Source organism: Marmota marmota, unplaced genomic scaffold (assembly GCF_001458135.2).
Source record: "Marmota marmota marmota unplaced genomic scaffold, marMar, whole genome shotgun sequence".
Lineage (NCBI taxonomy): Eukaryota > Metazoa > Chordata > Mammalia > Rodentia > Sciuridae > Marmota > Marmota marmota.
In genome coordinates, this window is record NW_025999999.1 from 11,491,444 (window position 1) to 11,512,609 (window position 21,166).

The 21,166-nt window shown below is 40.4% G+C and overlaps 1 protein-coding gene and 1 non-coding gene across 8 annotated transcripts in view; both read right to left on the reverse strand.

Annotated features, from left to right (window-relative positions):
- Positions 1–21,166, reverse strand: part of Sorcs1 (sortilin related VPS10 domain containing receptor 1) — a 469,029-nt gene that overhangs the window by 138,743 nt on the left and 309,120 nt on the right. For all 7 annotated transcript variants that reach the window (XM_048807293.1, XM_048807294.1, XM_015494770.2 and 4 more), the window contains exon 5: positions 15,641–15,714. In XM_048807293.1, the coding sequence (XP_048663250.1) occupies positions 15,641–15,714 (74 nt within the window). The remainder of the gene's footprint in view (positions 1–15,640; positions 15,715–21,166) is intronic.
- Trnat-ugu lies at positions 5,586–5,656 on the reverse strand. Its single transcript has one exon. It is a non-coding gene; the product is annotated as a tRNA-Thr (tRNA).

A 21,166-nucleotide genomic window follows, 5' to 3' on the forward strand; every position in this document is an offset into this window, starting at 1 on the left:
GATGGGGATGTGGCTCAGTGGTTGAGTAACCCTGAGTTCAGACTTTAGTACCATAAAAAAAAAGAGGGAATTTTCTTAAGACTCTTGATATGAGTAACTGTTTCCCAGAAAGTCTATACAAATTGCTGTCCTAGAAAGCCAGGTACACCTATAATCTCAGCTACTCAGGAGGCTGAGACAGGAGTATTTCTTGGACCCTAGAGTTGAAGACAAATCTGACACCATAACAAGACCCTGTCTCAACCCCAACCCCACCACACACACAAATTACACTCCTAAGAACAGCAACTAAGGGTGTCTACTTTCCAAACTCTCAAAATAAGGCCAAACAGTATCTTCTATTTGATTCATATCTTCTATTTGTGTTCATTTGATAGATTAATAAATGGTATGCACTTTTTGTTTCAATATTTATTTCCCCCTTTGTGAGAGTAAACATTTTATGTTAATTGCTATTATTTTAAAAATGAATTGCTTCTTCATGATTTTGGTTGTTATAGAGATTATTTTATTCAAAATTTTCATCTGTGAGAATGCATAAAACATTTAGGATATTTACCCACTTCTTGTAATGTATTCTGACATGTTTTCCAGTTGGTCAATGTGGACGCTGTGTTCTTGGGGATTTAAAATGACTGCCAAACAATAGAGGTCATCATCCTTCATGGAAGTTTGGTTTTGTTCCAGGGGAGCAACTAGCCGTGTGTGTGTGTGTGTGTGTGTGTGTGTGTGTGTAAGAGACAGACAGACAGAAAGACACACCTTCCTTTGGTGAAGGCATGTGAGGTTTGCCCAGCAGAACAAAGATAGAAGAGACCAGAACTACTAGGGAATTCCACACCTCAATGATCACTCAAGTAAATCAGTGACCAGGGAATACATTCTCTTCTGAGGTCTCCACTCCAGGCCAGACCCAAAATTGTTCTAAAAATAAAAAAAAAAAAAATTGAGCAGAGGATTCTGCTTTGCCTGTAACTGGCAGCCAGGACATTAATAGTGCATTGAAGCCTAACAGGGATCATTTGGCCACCAGCTCCAAATCAGGGCAGAGAGATACCTAAATTGGAGAAGGACCACTAATAAAGGAACAAGAGAATATAATCCAGAATTGGGCTTGTTCCCCATTTCTGGCCACTGCATTGGCTTAGCAACTGAACCGTTGTTATGGTTTAGATGTGAGGTATCCCCCAAAAAACTCATGTATGAGACAATGCAAGAAGGTTTAGAGGAGAAATAATTGGGTTCTGAGAGCCTTAACCCAATCAGAGGATTAATCCCCTGATGGTATTAACTGAGTGGTAACTAAAGCAGTTAGGGTATGGTTGGAGGAGGTGGGTCCATGGGGGTGTGCTTTTGGGGGATATATTTTGTATCTGGACAGTGGAGATCTCTCTCTGCAACTCTTTGACCACGACGTTCTATCTCACCTGGAGCCCCAAGGAATGGGGCTGTCTATACACCGAGACCTCTGAAACCATGAGCCCTGAAATATTATTTTCCTCCCCTAAAACTGTTCTTGTCAGATCTTTTAGTCACAGCCACAAAAAAGCTGACTAAAACAACCATGATATGAATAAATCTATGGTCAAGATAGAACAATTATTTTTTACAGAAGAACTCCAATTAGTAAATGTAGAAAAAATGATCAAAATAAAATCTTCTGAAGAACCGACAGTAATAATTTGTGCAGGTCAGATAAATTAATGAACACTAAAATTAGTGGATAAAACACAGAGCTTCAAAGTATCTGTTCCAAAATATTTATTAATCTTTATAGTTACTTTAATATATATTCACACCGTTTTTATTACTCCTCCTGCCAGGAGCTAGAATGTAATTCCCTTTGTTTTGTGCGTGGGCTAGATACAGCGACTTTCTTCTAACAAACAGAGAAGGGACCAAGAAAAACAGTAACTCTACCATGGAGAAACCTGGCAGACACTACCTTAACTGAAAGTTCAAGATCACCAACATCTGTAATGAGACATATCGATACCCTGTTCTCCTTGACGTGATGCGATGGAAAGGCCATATCATTTCTGTGGGGTCATTTCCAACAATCTATACTCTGTGATCATGAGAAAATATCAGACTAACCCAATTCAAGGGACATTCCATAAAATACCTGACTGGTGCTCTTCAAAATTGCCCAGGTCATGAGAGACAAGGAAAGACTGAAGAACTGCTGTAGAACTGAGAAGGCTAAAATATCATGACAAATAAACGCTATATGAGATTCTGATTTAGATCCTGGATCAGGAAAAACAATGATAGTAAAACACCTGGAGGAATTCAAAACACCTGGCTGACTTGACAATATTCTATCAGTGGGAATTTCTTAGTTGTGAACACTAGACAATGTTTACGCAAGATGGTAAAATCAGTCAGGCTGAGCAAAGAGAAGATGGGGATCTCCTACTTTTTTTGGGATGGTTCTTTAACTCTACAATTGTTTAAAAATTAAAAAGAAAGTTAGGGGAGGGTTAACTGTATCCAAATCTCATAAGTATATCCTGAATTAGAACTACTGTAAATAAGAAAGCAATCTATGTCTTACACAATCAATATCATCATGTGTAATGGATTGGTTACATTGCCAATTTGCCAAGGAAAGCAAGTAAACAACTGTATTGTTTTGGTTTTTATAAATTGATGATTCATAGACTTCAACAATCACAAAAATAAAGTTACATTATTTTTTTAAAAAAGTGATAAAGTTAGGATAGCATCTTTTATTACTGGGATGTACTTGACTCTGCATATGTTCAGAAGTAGGAAACAATGTTGGCTGCTACAGTTCTTATATATTGAGGATTTCCTGGTTAATATGGGAAGGGCCCCATTTTAGAAGACAAGAGGACCAGGAGCTTTTGCAATGGGGTCAAATGTGAGATCTGACCTTGATGTGGGCTGTATGCCACATCTGTTTTAGACTCTCTCAGGTCTCTTGTTTTCTTTGGCCACTGAATTGCTGAGGAAGGATAACTGTTCATAGGAGGCACACGGAAGAGTTGCTTTGTTCTCGTGGATGGTGATGCAGAAACTGTCCCAGGCACATAAATATTCTAACAAGTTTCATCTTGTCACAATAGAGTCATAAAGTTGCTCTGTTCAGCACATGATAATGGCTTTGTAATTCAATTATTGGTAGTATTTGTCTTCTGGGATTTATCTGCCTTAAACTTCAGGCACTCATGTAAAACCCTTTACCATAAATCTCATAAATGCAGGTTCTGTCCCCACCCCGGGGCATATCTTGCCATGCCTGTGAAAACCTTGACAGCTTTCTCTAAATTATGGAATTGTTCTGTTTAGAGGAGTTGATGTTTTAAGTGCCAGAGCCAACAATAAAGAACATTGGGACAGGTACATTTCCTCTGGAGATTCTCTTTAGAGGAAGATAGATCCTGATGGACAGATAGACAAAGTTCTATTCTCTTCCAAAAGGTTCTTTTCATCCATTTTTCTTAACATTTTTTTCCAAAGAGATTCCTGCCACTCATAGGAGGTCAGATGGAGTGACTTCTAAGTTCTCTTTGAGTCCTGATATTCTGATAAACACACAGGACTAGTCACTTATATGGTTTCACTAATCCTGTTTGTTTTAGGAATTTCTTCTCTCCAGTATGCATTTCTTTTCTACCTACTCCAATGAGGCAAATCCTCAGTTTGGAGGTCTTCTCTACCCTCCTAACTTGAATTTATTATTCTGCATCTTAGTTTTTACCCACTAAGACAACCCTATCCAACCTTTGATTGGAAAAATATCTAGGAATACCTCATCCCCAACATCCACTTATCATTTCTCATTCAGTAACCATGCATTTATTGGATGCCTTTTTCATCCATACCAAAACATTCTTTTTCATTTCAACATCTTTTATATCAGTAGGTATATTATGATTGTGTTAGTTTAATTGGCATTTGTCTTTTACTGATAAAATAATGTTTCATCTTTATTTAATTAAATGTTAGATTTGATGATATGTGGCATGTGACAGGCATTCCTCTAGGCTCTCTTTAATTAATTTCTTCGTGTGTGTGCGCACACATGTGCATGTGCATAAGTTTTCTCTTTTTCCTCTCACCCATCCCCCAGCGTTTAAGGATTAGCTATATTATTAACCCTACATTTAACATATGGCTATGTTAACATTGGCTAACCCTACATTTTAGTATTATTGTTATAGGATATGGGAAGGGGGGTATGACTCAAACAGAAGTTAATATACAAAGATAGACACTGTAACACATGGAAATTTTCTCATGTTTTGGGGGATATGCTTATCATGTTTTAGGATGTATAGTGGGAAAATCTCATCATTGAATTGCAACATAATTTTGTTTTTGTTTTTTTGTGGGTTTTTCTGGATGGTATATATGGTTTAAAAAGATGTGCATAGTTGACCTATTTTCATGGGGCTTATTGTGGTGATTTTGCACTGGATCAATTTGGCTACATTGGAATGCCATTTCCCAGAGTCTCTCTGCTTGTTTTCATGTTAGAATTAATTATAAGGAAGTAACAGTATATGCAGGGTTTGATAAGTAAAAGAGAAGCAGTGGTTTTTTCCTAACGAAGGCTGGTTTGGCTAGACATGATCAGAGGCAGATGCAGAGTTCTACTTTATCCTTGCTCTTCTCTCCCCAATTCCATGCCTGGCTTTTCTTCCAGACTGACAGTATGGTGACCTCAGGCTCCAAACCTGCTTAGCTGCAAACTCACTAGGCTGTAGTGCCTACTCCTCAGTGGGAGCTCCTCCTGCAGCTCTATCTAAGCAATTGCAAGCCTCTTGAGGGCAAGGACTAGACTTCCTGTGTCATCATGGCCAGGATTTAGCTTTTAAAACAAGTCAGTTAATGTTAATTGAGCTGGGTAACATAAAAATGAGCAGCTATAAATAAAACTGGCAGCTCAATTTCTATGCATTGTTCCTGATTCTGGGGCAACAGAGAAGTAACTGTATGTACATATTAAAAATTCCCTTGGAAAATGGAATTTATCATATTGAATCAACATGAGATTGTCACATTTCAGTAAGACATTAATATTTAACTCCTCCGTGTTTCTCTTTTCAATAGTTACCATTTATTCATCACATATGACATGTGTTTAACCTGAATTACCTGATTTTAATTCTAACAACAAATATATCAGAAGAATACTCTTTTGTAATGGTCATTTTACTGATGAAGACTGTAAGGCTTAAAGAAGTTAATAGTTCCATGTCACACTCCTTAAAAACAGGTTCTAGCAAAGGCATTCTGACTCTAGGGCTCTTGTTCTTCAACACTGGCAATTGCCATCCTATTGACTAAAAGGCAATTTTCAAAGGTGGCCCATGATTAGATGAGCAAAAGTAACCATAAAGAAAGGATGTGATCCTTAGTACAAAGCCCATTTCTTTTATTTTCATTTATTTATTTATTTTTGAATTTTTGAATATTTATTTTTTAGTTTTTGGTGGACACAACATCTTTGTATGTGGTGCTGAGGATCAGTCTGGTGCCACACGCATGCCAGGCGAGTGTGATACTGTTTCAGCCATATCCCCAGACCAAAACTTTTTAATTTTGTTTTTTTTTGGTGATGCTGGGGATTGAACCCAGGGCCTTGTGCATACAAGGCAAGCACTCTACCAACTGAGCTACAACCCAAGCTCCCATTTCTTTTGATTACAAAATAGGAAGCCTTAGTTAGGAGGATTTCCACCACCCAGACTTTTACTCTCTTCCACAGCAATGTTTTGCTCTCACAGGAATCTTAGTGGAAACCTAGAGAAGTGTCTGAATCTCTGTTGCTCAAAGATAGAGAACTGTAGCCCAAGGGGACAGGAAATCATCAAGATAAGGGAGACAGGAATCAATGGCTGCCTTTAGTGAATGAAGGATGTAGGACAAGAGATGCATTCAACACCTCAGCAGGGGACATTTAGCTTAATTTGTAGGGAAACTTGCTAATCATAGGAAAAGATTAAGAAGTGGAAGCAGGTGCAAGAGGGTTGGGAAACAGCACTCCTGTAGAGATCACTACCAGGCTTTCAAGGATAATGAAAATGCTCTTACCTGGCACTCCTGGTGCAGACTAGGAATGCCCCTCCCCCAGCACTGCCTTGGGGGTGTGATCTACTGAAGGTTTTCTGCCACTGCTTCCTGTTCCTTAAGCAAACCTCATAAACAAAAGCATGGTAAAAAACAGAAGCCCTTAAAAATGAAGGCTGAGCAGGGCTCAGAGGCAAACATCTGTAGGGTCTAGCTCAGAGGGCAGGGGCTCCCACCTAAAAGAGACCCTCGGGGAAAATGAGGGAAGAGTAGAAAAAGGATGGTCCACATTCCAAAAAAAAAGAGGTTCTGAATTTTTCTTCTCCAGAATCCCATATTCTGAAACATGCAAAGGATCTGTCAATATTAGCAGTCTAAGGCAGACTCCCTCTGAGAGCAGTCTAGGACACAGTCATTCTGTCTTTGATTGAATTCCTCTTCTGACATGCATACTCTTTTAAGACAGACAGCCTGTTGAGTTCATAAATAGCCCAGTGCATAGAAAAGTGTGCCTTCTACCACTCAAGAATTCTCCTTCCTTCAATTTATACTTCGATAAAAGTATACTTTCATACTCCTTTCATGAAAGAAGAAAAGACAGAGGTCAATAATTATGGCTGCCTAATTTAACAAATGAAATCTATTCGAGATGGGTTTCTATTTGCATGTATTCCTGGGTTTATGTACGTGCATTCATGTGCATATATAAGTTTGATGATGTAACCTGTGTGTATGTGTGTGCACAAATATGTGTGTATGCACACGTTTCTGCTGCTCTAGTTACTGTAATGTATAGAATAGACAGAAACATTCAAAATGCAGAGTTTCAGCCCTTAAGGAACTTATCTTTTAGCAGGAAAGGGAAAGAAAAAAATAAAAATGATGTATTTGAAGAACATATTAAATGCTAAGTTACTTAATGACAATGATACTGTTCCAAGATTTGTAGAAGGAAATTGAAGCTCAGTTAGGTGAAATATTTTCTTAGGATCACCCAGTTAGAAATTAGTGAGGCTGAAATTTGAATCTACTTTAAATATGTGGTCTTCCTACCTATCACATATGTAGACCTGTAATGCAGGGCATGTGATGACAGTGACATTTCATTTGTGACAAAAGTCATGATTAAATTCAGAGGAGAAAGAGATTCTTCTTGCCCACAAAGTTAGGATAAAACAAAAAAGCTCCATGTTAGAGTTGGGCCTTCATATAAGGCCAATATGCTCCCCCCTGATGAGAAGGATCTTCACACACCATCCTTATACACAAAGACTAACACTGTCCAGAGGCACTATAGGTGTAAAAATTAACCACTGTTAATATGGATTAGAACAGTTTATAACCAGGTGGGAACCTACATAAAACCATAGATTTAAGAAATAAAGACTGGTCCATAGACTTATTATTACATAAAAGACTTACTCTCCTGGCATTTGAAACTTAGCAGATTCGATTGAAGAGAGCATCAGGTCTCAAAGAGAACATGCAAGCTCAGGTCTGCAAGAACTGAGTTAGGTTCTTCCTCTTTCCAGGTTTGAATTGTTAGAATGAGGAATGAGGCAAATTCTGGACAAGGGGAGAAGGATGGAGAGGACTTTCACTCTTTCCAGTGGGAGGTGGGGTGTGGAGGAAGAGGAAGTGGCAAACATGACATCAAGAAGTAGAACCTGTGGGACTTGGAAACCCAAAGGTTCTAGAGGAGGTAAGGATCTGAAGTGTGAAGGCTGGGATGCAGGGAATATCGGAATACAGAGGCCCATGAAGGAAAGAGAGAGAGAAAGCCAGCCAGCCAGCTAGCTGATTGTGAGTGGTGACAAACTCCACTGCCACCTCAACATAAGATTGAAAGTGAGGGATGGATTCACTTAGAAATGCTTTGCAAAGACCTGCTTCATAGCTTTGGGGAAAGGATGAGGCAGAGAAGGAAGGAAGGAAGGAAGGAAGGAAGGAAGGAAGGAAGGAAGGAAGGAAGGAAGGAAAGACCAACCAAGCAAACAAACAAATAAGCAAAAAAACCCCAGCCCCCTCCTTCCTAATATGCTACCAACATATCTGGCTGTTTGATAGGGACTTCCTGCCTGCCTTTTCTTGCTTGCTTGCTGGATTCCTTCCTTCCTTCCTCTTTGGGACATCATTAGACTCCATTCCAATTCCAGTTTGTAGGATGTGGGGGGAAATGCAAAGCTCAGTTTCTTGTTATTGAATACACTAAATCCATCCGAGGAAAGGGAAAGGGCTACAGTCATCTCATGCCATGTCCTCTAAATCCCTTTGAGATTTTAGAGGACAAGACATGTGGGTGGCTTAGAAGTTTTAGTACTTCCATGTGGAATAGCCAGTACATTTCAGTGAAAAAGGAGGGGCATGATGACCGCGCGCGCGCGTGTGTGTGTGTGTATGTGTGTATCAAACTAATCATGAAATCAACAAGTAAGATGGGGCAGGGGACTGGAATGGACTCAGTAGCAATATTCAACAAGAATTCAAGAATGAATAGCAGTAATACAAGTCAGAATCAGAAAGAGAAACTATTTTATATTCCATAGATAGATGTGTGACTACAATATATTTTTGCACACCTGATATCTTAGGCTACAGGAAAGAGTCTTGGACAGGCACATTAGACCAGGTATGCAAAATATCTTCCTATGTAAGAGTTTGAAGTAAGAAAAGAACGGAGATGAGCTGTATGGGCTACTGGCATGTTGGGGGTCATGAAATGGAAATCTAGGACGGGCATGAGGAGCACAGGTTCCTTAGACATAGCCTAGGTTTAAATTCCATCCCCATTTCTAATAATAAATGACATTTTGCAAAATATTTAACCTTAATGGGACTGAACTTATCTACTTACCTCCTTACTTATTTCTGATCTGCACTGAGTATTAAAATATCTACGGATAATATGATCTCTTGTTGGTACCTCCCCATTATTCTCTCCCCTTTCTTGGGTAGAAGCAGCTCAGTCTTTCCCGGGGATTTACCATTCCTGACTCACTGTCCACGTGGCTTATTAAGGCTGATTCTACCCCCAGGTATGTCTACAAGCCTGTTACCTAATCGGGCCCATAAGATTTAATTCCAGGAGTTTTTCTGAAACAAGTACTAAGAAGGTATTTTCTTTTCCTGGAAGATGTAAGCTGCCAGAGGCCACTACAAAGACAGAGTCTGCCTGAGAGTTAAGCTCATGCAGAGGAGAGTAGAGCTGAGTGACAGGGAGAGATCAGGATCTGAGCCATTTCATAAGCCTCTGGATCTAGTGCAGTCTTGATAAAGTTAGACCTTCTGATATTTCAGACCAATGAGGCAATATTGTTAAATTTTTTTTCTTACGACAGATTGCATTTTTTTATCACGTCTTGAGAGGAGTCTTGATCAAGAAACGATTTCCCATCACTGATTTTGAGGACTCATTTAATAATATAAGCAAAACACTTGGCTCCAGGCTTGACCCACCAGAAGTGTTCAATAAATGGGACTTGCAAAGATATGAAATGAGTAATCTTGAACTATGGGGAGCTGACCTTGAACTGAGGGAAACAATGAGGACATCGTACATGCTCAAACACATTGAATACAGGGTTTAAAGCATTACTTTATCTCTCTGATGTACAATACAGCTGTCAAATGACCTCTGGAAAATATTATTGAAACAGGGCTCCCTTTCCAAAATAACAAAGGTTTCATTATTGAGCAAATTCTTAATTTTCTATGCATAAATTAGTCACAGTAAATATGGAATCGCCATTCATCTGTCCTTGATACCAGTCAGCTTCATGTATAGCATGCCAGGATATCAATAATATAAACCTTAACTATTATTAATAGTCACTTAGTTAAAAGATTCCCTTATTTTTGCATACCTACTAGATACCTGAGTGTCTTATAATGAGAACTAGTTTATTGCTTTACCCTTTATCCTAAACTCAGATGCCAACAAACCACATTCTTCAACCTCTTATAGTGAATTTGGCTCTTGGCACAAGCTTCACTATCTGACACATCTGGGTACCACTGACCCTTCAATTCCATGTTCTTCAGTGTCAAATGCAACACCTTGACTTTTACATAGAGAACTATTAAATTAAAGAATATGTCATTTTAGAATTTAAATGGGACCTTTTTTTCTACCCATTTTTTTATGGGGTGATGCAAATGGGAAAGAAGTCTTGAATTTTGGGTTGATCCAAACAACTACCAGCAAGCTACAGAGACTATACTTGAAAATCTGGTCCTTACATATTATGCACGCTGTGTTCAATAAACTATATCACTTTTCTGATTTGTCAAAATGGGGATAATAACCACTACTTCACAATGGTGCTATGAAGACATGAAGACCAAATCCAAGAATTGATATGCACCTAGACCATTACAGTTACTCAAAATACAAACCCCTGATGGAGCCTTATCTCAGATCTCCCATCTGCATTCTTCTCCCTATGAGAATCTATGCTCCCTTCTTAAAAATAACAGTCTTTTAAAAAACGTTTTCCTTTTCTTCTTTAGAAGTCATATCGTTCCCCCATCTTAAGTCATGCAGTGAGACTGGGTTCAACCCCACCCCTACACTTCAGTCTCCAGGGTAGATCTATGTCTGGCCTCCATGGGTAATGTGTTCTTGACCCAGGCCAGGACACTCAGATTCAGTTCCTGGAGAGACAGGAATTATTAGGCAGGGTGGGTGAGGGCACTCCTAGCAAGGTGGTTAGCCTAAAGATGGCAGTGTCCACCATTTCCACAAGATGGGGAAGGCCAACCTGAGAACGGACACAAGGTGGGGGAAAAGAACTGATAGATAAAATCCATCATTCTTAACAATGTTATTATTGTCAGTCAGGGAGCACTTGCACAAGACTTAGGTACTCCACATGAAGCATCTCATTTAATGAAGGAGGTATTAATAATCCTAAGTAGGAGAAAACCGAGGCCACAGAAGTGACTGAACCTCTCCTAACCCCCTACTTAGCAAATGGCAGAGCGGGAACCCAGACTTCAGTGTCCCTGAGGCCTTATTCTCCAGGCTGCGCCATCTCCCAGTTCAATGGACTTCTCACATGGGAAAGAGAAGACCACTACTGCTGTCAGGTAAATAAAAAGGACATCTATTCCATTAATGGAACTTTTGTGCCAAAATGTGTTTTCTATGATATCCTGGGTCAGTTCTGGAAGCAATCTGAACTCCTTGGAAGACAGTTCATATTTATGGTAGTTATGACAGCAATTGCTGTAATAAGAATGAGCTGTTTTATCTCATAATTATTTGACAATTGTCATTTCAGGGGTGGCATGGCTATTGTCATCCCCAAATAAAGATAATTCTGAAATGCTTTAGGTGATTTGGAAAACATCTCTTCTTCATTTTTCCTCTATGGCAAGTGTGATGCTATTACCCATGATCACTTAATGATTCAGTGTAGCACAGAGAAAGCCCTCTCAAGCCTGTCTATACTTCCAGAGCCAAACTCCAAGCAGAAGTGATTAAAGCAAGTTTCTTTTAATTAGACTTGTCGAATAATCCTAAACAGCCTTTTAGTTTCTATGTACTTTGAAGCAAATGGGTTCCAGGAATGGGTCTAATAGGTATTTCTCTGAAGGACAACTTTTCTGCTGGCATCAGGAAGCAGCTCAGAGTCAGAACACAGGCCATGTGGGCAGAGACCAAGAGATTTCCATCAACAGCCATGGCACTGGGCAATTTACAAGATCTCATCCCTTCTCGGAAAAATATACCCAAGCTTAAAGAACTTGAGGGGTCCTTTGCCAAGTCCAGTTGGAGAAATACACAGGCAGAACTATGGCCAAGGGAGCTTTGAGTATCTGCCACTCATCTGCTCAAGTGGACTAGACGTCCAGGGCTCACTGTTCCAACCCAGAAAACAAGGCCAATAGGCAGAGGCAATAGTGTCTGCTGATTTAGGAGAGCATGGTCTTTGGAGCCAAACAGCTCACATTTAAATCCTGGCTTTTGCTCTTTCTAGCTGTGTGACCTTGGCCAAATTACTTAATCTTTCTGTGCCATAGATTTCCCATCTGTTGATGATAATGAACAGCTTCCTTCAGAAAGCAGTTATGAGGATTAAATAGCTTAAGTCTGAATAGTGCTTATCACACTGCTAGGGCTTGAATGGGAAAGATGTGTCTTTTTGCTCCCAAAGGAAAAGAGAGGAAGTTTCATTTACTTTACTTAACAGACATATTAATTAGGATTCATACACAATAATGGGAAATGCTTTTATAAAGATAATAATTTTTGACATTTGGTTACCATGGCTTTGCTAATAAAGCTTCCAAATAGAAGACCCCTCTTTTTAAGGAATAGATAAGAAAGGACATGGTCTATTCATCTTATAGTAATGCTATGAGCAACTAAGACTTCCAGTGAGCTATAAAACATTGTGCATCATATGTCACGTACAGGGGCAATATTCTCATCCCAACTCCTTTTCCTTGTCTGTCATAGTAGTCAATTTTTGTTTGTTTGTTTGTTTCTACTGGCAGGAACAAACCCTGTCCAGTCCTCTGAATGGGTACTATCTCCCCTTTAGTGCTGGGTACCACATACACATTTGTAGTCCCTTAGAAGCCTGACTTGAGTAACAATTGGTCCCTCGTAACTCTCCCATTGGCAAAGCATTAAGTCCATATCTAGGAGGAACTGGGAAGAGCTCATTCATTTATTTGTTTTCTGAGACCTTTCTCTGTAGATTAAGCACCAAGAAAAGGAAGAGAATGTTAAAAAAAAAAAACCCTGACATTATAAGTTTTAGGCAAAATTACACAGAGATCAAATGGTGTCCTGAATAGAGAGGGTGGGATGCTAACCAGAGGAGGGAACCTGTGGAAGCAGCACAGCTGAATTTCTGGGCCTGGGAGGGGTCAGGTCTCAGGTCTTCCCTATCAAGAGGAGCAGCAGGAGAGAGGTGAGTAGCTTCTTTGCAGCAAAGGTTTCTTTAGGTAGAAAAATCTCACTATGAGACGTGTTTTATGGTTTAAATGTGAAGTGTGCCCCCAAACCAAAAACTCATGTGTGAGACAATGCAACAAAGTTTAGAGGTGAGTTAGCTTCCACATATCCGTGAAAACATTTGACCATGGGTTTTTGGATTGTCTTATTTCATTTAACATGATAGTTTAAAGTCATTCTTCTTTATGGCTGAGTAATAGTCCCTTAAGATGACTGGGTTATGAGAGCTTTAACCTAATCAGTACATTAATTTTATGACAGGGATTAACTAAATAGAACTCCAGGCAGGTGCGGTGGGCTGGAGGAAGAAAGTCCTTAGGTACAATGCTTTGGGGTATATATTTGTCTATGGTGAGGGGAGTCTGCGTCTCTCTGCTTTCTGGTGCTATCTCCTGAGCCATGTTCCTCTACCATGCTCTTCCACCATGATGTTCTGCCTCGCCTCGGGCCCCAAAGAATGGAATGGGGCCATCTATGGAGAGAGACCTCTGAAACAGTGAACCCCCAAATAAACCTATCCTCCTCTAATTGTTCTTGTCAGGTCTTTTGGTCATAGAAGCTAAAAGGCTGAATGCAGCCACAGGGGAGGAAATGGTATCAGTCCATACAGAAGTCCCTCTGTGTGATCTCTGAGGCAGTTTATTTGCAAACGGCTTGTCTTTCACTTTTCCGGGCAGTTTCATTTGCTTTTTAAGAGATTTCTCTAATGCAGTTCTCTGGCTTTCAACTCCCACAGGAATGTTAGGGCAGTGTTTGGAAATGAGAAAGATAAAAATGCATTCCTCTTAGAAGTTCGTCTAGAAGGAGGGGAACTGGCGTGGAGGTGGGAGCTGTTAAGTGCCTCGGTGAGGCCATCTCCGTGTTTTGTCCTGGGAGGCAGCGTGGCCCCAGGAGAGGGCAGGGAGGTCCTTCCATGCCCTGGTTGCAGGGAGCTCATTCTCCTTAAAGGTCACTGTCAGATGATTCTGGACAATGTGAGCAGGAGGCCAGGGGATATTACACTAGTCTGAGCAGGTCACTTGTAGCACTGTTTACAGCAGCAAAGGCCTGGAAACACCACAGATGATTTTTCCACAGATTAGCTGAGCTGGGGCCCAGGGAAGCACATATTTTGGCAGAAGTGTGAATGTAAACTTGAAAGGTATTGATAAGTTAATATTAAAATTACAATAAAATGTTCCAAACTTTGCTTTTACTTTGCTAGGATCCAGGCCCTCGGAAACACAAAAGCCAATATTAACTTATGTTATTTCCCTTCTTTTTGAGTTCAAGTTCAGCCACCCGTTCCCACAGAGGTCACTGCTAATTTAACTAGGGAAGGTTTAAAAACAAACAAAAAACAAGCAAAAAGAACACTGTTTTCTTTGCTTTCTTTATTTCTCGTGCCGTTCTTTCCCCGCCTCTCCTCCCTGCTCCCATATCTCTTGTTTTCCATATATACATCCCACCAACATCTGTAGCTTATTTTCTTTTTTAATTTTTCATGGTGTGAGGTTTGAACCTAGTGGCGCTCTACCACTGTGCTACATCCCCAGCCCTTTATTACTTCATATTTTGAGACAGTCTCACTAAATTGTCCAGCTGGACTCAAACTTGCAATCCTCCTGCTTTGGCTTCCCAAATCATTGGGATTACAGGCATGTTCTACTGTGCCCAAATATGTATATTCTTTCAATAGTGTTATGACTTATCTCCCATCTATATCCTTAAAATAAAATGATATGTAACTATTTTAAACACATATAGATAACAATATACTCTAACAAGCAAGGCACAGATAGATCATTGTGAATAAGCAGCATTTATATGAATGCAAATACCTGTATTTGTGTAGGTTATGGGTTGAATATTTGCATCATCCCAAATTCACATGCTAAAGCCTTTATTTCTACTGTTGTAATAATACTTGGATGTGGGGCATTTGGTGATCATTAGAGTTAGGTATGGTCATGTAAGTGAGGTCTAAATGATGAAATTATTGTCCACAGGTGAACAACAAGAGGGAGAAGAGCTCTCCCGCATTCCACCATGTGAGGACACAGCCAAAAGGCAGCCATTTGGGAGACAGGAGGAGGACCTCGCCAGGAACCAAACCTGCAGGCACCTCGATCTTGAGCTTTCTGGGCTCCAGGACTGTTTAAATCTCCAGTCTGTGGCATTTTGTTAGAGCAGCCTGAGCAAAGTAAGACCATCTAAGTATATAAGCTTGGAAATTCAAAGACTATTTCTGGAAGTCTAAACAAGAAACTAGGATGACTGACTGTGTCCCAGACTGTAGGAAGTTCCAAAAGACCTGAAATGAGGATCTACATTCAGACAAGTAAGCCCTACTTATTGGAGTATGCCATTCTATGTATAAAATGCTTTTTAGTAATAAAAATCACTATATCTTTCAAAATGTCTTTCTCATAGACTCATCAAAACATAACACAGCATCACATACAAAGTCCCTGCAGCTTTCTAAATTCAATGATCCATATTGGGCTTATGAAGAAATTTGTGACACAACTTTTTAACATTTCCTGACAATGTTAACTACCCCAGTGTCACACCTGCTCTCTGAAGGCAGGTATTCCAATGCTCATTTACTACACAGTATCTTAATGTGCCAGAGGGTAAGGTGAGACTTACCAGTAGAACCGATTTGGTACCACCCCTTCTTGAATAAGCTGCCATCTTCTCCCAAACTCGGCAGAGCTGTATAACTATAAAAAAAAAAAAAAAAAAAAGGAGATCATGAGCCCTAGGGTACACCAAATGCACAAGCATCAGTTTTTCACTTTTAAATCACTAATAATAATACTTGCCATTCATTGAGCACCTGCTACATGCCAACCAAGTGTTCCAATAACTCATCTCTATTCTTCACATAAATTCTACAAGATAGATATTAACAAATACCTTTTAGAGTTGAGAAAACTGGGGCTCAGAAGGGTTAGTTGACTTGTTAGAAATCACATGCCAGAAAGGATTGGAATCCATACCATGTTCTGCCTGGAGACAAAGACTGTGGTCCCACTTGACTTGGCATCCACAACACTGTGGAGACTGGAGGGTGGAATATGTAGACTTAGCTCAGTGTAACCTGTACCTGACTAAAATGATAGAACGGCAAGGCCCGTCCCCCAGGATAAAGGAAGGGCCAGGAGTCGGCAAGGGATGCTTCATGGACTTAGTGGAGAAGTAGTTGGGACATGAATGGCAGGATTCAAACTAACAAAAACAGCATTACTCACAGGGGAGCTGCATGGGTCAAAGTGGTGAGGTGGACAGGGACCCTCGATGAACAAGCCTTGGTTTATGTAAATGAGTGCAGATGAGCATGTTGAGGGCAACATGGAAGAAGCTCTGAACGTCACATTAGGGAGACCAGACTTGATCCTGCAGGAAGGAGGAGCCAATGCTGGTCTTTATGAGTCACCTAAGGAACCTCAGGTTATAAAACAGCACTCCACATTGACTAAGCTCTTACCAGAACCAAGTGCTTAGCATGCATTATGTGTTAATGCATCGCTCTGATAAATGAAATTATTTTGACTGTTTTACAGATGGATCCACAGCTGGTGAGATTTAAAAATCCACTTGCCACACTGCTTTAGTACTCACCCAGGGCAACTGCACAGAGTCCCTACTCACAGGATGGGGACTGGCCCTCATATACTTCATCTCTCAGAATGTCTTTTTCCTTTTTTTTATGGCTTATTCCTCATTGCTCCTTGACATTCCTGCTCTGGTAGTCTTTATGTCATACTGTGATTTTTTTCTGCCCTGAAAAGCATCCTCTGATGGCAGCCCAGAGCATCCCCCTTGCTCTTTGTACCCCAGTTCCCATAGGCACTTTGTTACTGATTTGGAAAATGTCATTCAGAGCATCTCTTTTCTGCTGTGTTCCTGGTCTGTAATGCACCTGCCCCTCAATATTCCACCACGGTATCTGCCGGCTCCCACAGAGTGACTGGTGAGTCACACTGCACTAAGCACCGTGACCGCCCAGCTTGCTCATCTCTGCCCAGCCACGACACTCAGGGGAGGGTCAAATGACTCACCAAATGACTCACCACGGCTGTAGATGCACCAGGCGTGACCGAGGAACAATGCATCTCAAGAGAATATTTACTGAGCCTTTAAGGAACCTGCTATGACATTGTGTCCATTTGATAGAACACATCCTGACTCCACAGAGGATGCTTCTAAGATGAGCAGCTCCATCAGATACAGCTGGAGAGTGTTTGAGCATCCAGCCAAGGAGAATCTGTGGCTTTTTATTTCAATGTACATTATTTTTTCTTTGCTCATCATTAGATTTAGGATCTTGAATGTTTCCCCAAATCCCATGTGTCAAAGGATTGATCCCAGAGGGACCCTACTGAGAAGCACTGGAACCTATGAGCCGTGAGGCCTCCTGGAAGTTGCTTAGGTCACTGGAAGCATCCCCTTGTTTTAGTCAGCATTTTTGCTGCTGTGACCAAAAGACCTCACAAGAAACATTTTAGAGGAGGAAAAGTTTATTTGGGGGCTCATGGTTTCAGAGGTCTCAGTTCACAGATGGCCGGCTCCATTGCTCTGGGCAGGAGGCAAGGAAGAACATCATGGCAGAAGGGTATGGCTGAGGAAAGCAGCTCAGGACATGGAACCAGCGAGACCAACGGGACAGCTTCACACTCCAGCTCCAAATTTCCCTTTTACCTGTTCTATTCGGTTTTTTTTTTTTTTTTTTTAAACCTAGAGCTACCCTTCTTCATATGAGCTTAGGGTGAAGAGAGTTCACACCACTGTAGAATGCCTATGTCTATATGCAAACCATGTAAATATCTATGTTTACATGCAATACAAACGTAACAGAGTCAAGATGGTTCAAAATAATAATTCTGTGTATGAAGCCTAGACTCACGTAGATCCTGTAAGAATCATATATAAAATCTAAGGGCTCATATGGTTACTCCCAGGAATTGCCATCCCTGTTCCCACAGATAATTCATCTCTGTGAAGGATCGTTGGGTGCCAGCATCTGTGTTTTTTATTTTTTTCCCTGTCTTTGTAAATTTATCACCTAGGCTTGGATTCCGAGCCTGTGGACCAGTCAGGTATGTCCCATGATATTTGTTCATATCTTCAAAAGGCTCCTTTGTTATTTGTGAGCATCTAGAGGTCCCTGGAGCAGTGGGTATACAAAACAATTCAATAAACCAAGCCTCTCTCATTCAGCTCAGTGACATCCATTCCAATTCTACCTCTGGAAAGGTACCCTTTGGTCTTAGTGGGTGGGCTTTCTCATCCTCCCACTCCCACCTAGGCACATTCCCCTCCTCTGCCTTTACCCAGGCCGACCACCCTGCCACAGGTTCCTTCAAGACTTGTCTGCCTTGATGCCAGGTTTTTTTTCAGGCCACATCAAAGGCTGCCTTCTTTATAAACCTTCACCTACCCATGAAGATTCCTACTGGCCTCATCTCCAAAGACCTGTGATACAACAACAGATACTACTGAACTACAGATCCCATATTTATATTTAGTTCTTAGTCGTCTTTAAAGAGAGCCTTCTAATAATGTAAGGTAGGAACTTCTTCCTATATAAAATCTTGCTAAAATATCCAAGAATACTCCTGCTTTTTTAATGACTGCAATGTTTTTAGATGTCATGAATCCCATTCTTCTGTATGTATAGATGCCCAGAGCACAGTAGATAATAGAAAGGAAAGGGGTTGGTTCTGCACCAAGCTAAGCCCCCTGTCATAAATCTACATAGTAAGGAACTCAGGTTTTTCAGCAGATGGATAATGGAATTAGAGGAATATGGTTTGCTTCCAAGGATACATGGCTATAGTCTAATATCTTAAAATTAAGTCTATAAATATCAGTGCATTTGAAACTCCTAAAGATTTGCAAGTAGAGTCTTGCACATTCACCCTAAGACAACATGGCTCTGTGTACCCCACCTACGACTTCAAACATTTTCTACCTAAGAAATTAATTGTCCAGCCTGGTGTTATACTAAAACCAACTCTCAGCCATTCAAGTTAATGTGTTAATTAAATCTACAGAGTCTGACAGCAAAGTTCTCCTCCGCAAAGAAGGGAAAGGTATGACAGCACTTTCCCCACTGATTCCATCTCATCTCAGCTGCCAGTGGAAGGCTTTTCGTGTAGAACAAGTCAATGTCCTTTAATAAAATTCATAGTGTTGGCAGCACCTACATAAGATTTATTTCCCTCCCTGTCTGTGTCTAGCTCCAAGGTTTCTTTTGACTGTCAGAAGACAGAATGGAGAACTATCATTACTATCTGTCACATCAGAGAAAGCAGCAGCAGCTTTCTCCAGCATTGCCAAGAGAAACAGAGAGAGAGAGATTAGGAAGAGAAAGAAAGAAAACTTGAGCAAGCTTTAAGAGGGTAATGTGCATCTACTAATGCTTTGTCATGCATCCCAAAATGCCATTTGCAGAAGGTATTTGTTCTAATTCTGCAAACACTGGTACAAACTATGGGAAAAGAATAGAAGAAGCAGAAATTTTGAAAGGGAAATAGGGAAGGATTCTAGTTAACTAAGAATAAAAGGCAGAAAATCCTTCTTGTCTAAAATCATTCTACGATATCTGAGACCACTTCCTTGTCTTTGTAAATATAAATTAATGAGCACAAACCAAAATTCATCTACGTTCAAGACCTATTTGCAGTCCCAGGGCCTAAACCTCCACACTGTTATTGTGCTGGTCTGGGGCTGTCAACACTTCTCCTTTCTGTCACATTTTTCTCCTGAGATTTAAAAAAAAAAAAAAAAAATCTCACGTTGACTTGTTTTCTCACCATCTGCCTTTGTGTGCTATAAGAAGAGTGCAGATAAAAATAGACTTAATTGTAAAGGATGCAACTTCAAGGGTTAGTTTTGATGTGAGTTTATAACCAACTCTCAGGCATGTGTGGTGCCCTCTTCAGGTGGCCTGTGAAGCTACAATTTGGATGCTAGGCAAGGTCAAGAGATTAAATAGAGGAGTTTCAAAAGGGGGCTAAAGAGCTTGAATGAGAGAATGAATGAGATGCAATGTCTTTAGCTACAGCAGATTAATATGGGGCGAGAGAAGGGGGTATTAAAGCAGTTTCCTCTCAGTTCCCCCCAATCTTATCATTCACATATTGGTTAAAACCCTAGAAGAATGGCATCTTTTTCCTAGTAGAAAGGAAATTCAATATACTGTATTGATGCAAATGTTTGTAATTGTCACTGTCCCTGGAAGGTCTTTTTCAACACTCTTTAATTGAATCAGGGTATCTTCTCTTTTCAGATTGTTAGATACACAAAATAAATTTTCTTTTGCAGCTACAAAATTGTTGCAAAGACATCAATTCCATAGGAATTGGTCCAAGGCAAATTGCACTGAAGCTAGGAGTCCTGATAATATGTTTGAAGTCTCTGGTTGACAGAACGGGATGCTATTCACCACAAAGCTTCCTGGGGCAACTTCCCTAGTCAGGGGCAGTTTCCTGGGAATCTGCCACACAACTCATGGAGAGACTTCTTTTGGTGGAACCCTTTCTGCTGTTGGCTCTTTTTGAGGTTGCCTGCTCACTCCTCTTTCCTTCTCTGCCCTTAACATTTGGTAGGCAGGGGGCCTGCGAATTGCATTTCTCAAAAAGGCTAACAGAAAACCTTGCCAGTTCTATTTATTTGCCTCATCTTAATTCTGCCCCAGGGATGGCCTCAGAACAAAGCACTCATCTACCTCACGGCTCTCTGGGCCTCTCTGCTGTTGCTGCATTCTTTTTAGCAAGAAAGAGATAGTACCTTAAGGACTTCAAATAAATTCCTAATGCCAGGCCTGAGGCATTGCAAATACCCAGTTCTTTTTTTTTTTTTTTTCCTTCTGACTCAATAGACAGAAAGAGAATCAGTCCAGAGAAACACAAAGTCTTCTAAAGTATGTTCTGATATTCTAGTTCCATAGCACAACTGAGAACCAGAACTCTCGGTAAAGGAAAACCAAAATTGACAGCTCCTAAAATGAGCTGAGGAGTGTTTATCATCGTTAGTTGGTATGGACCATGTACAGTGAGACAAACATAATGACAAACCCAGATGCCACCTACCCCTCCAACCCAATAGATGCTTCTCCAAGAAAAAGCTAGCTTATCAAGAATATCATAGACAATGTGTAGTAATGTA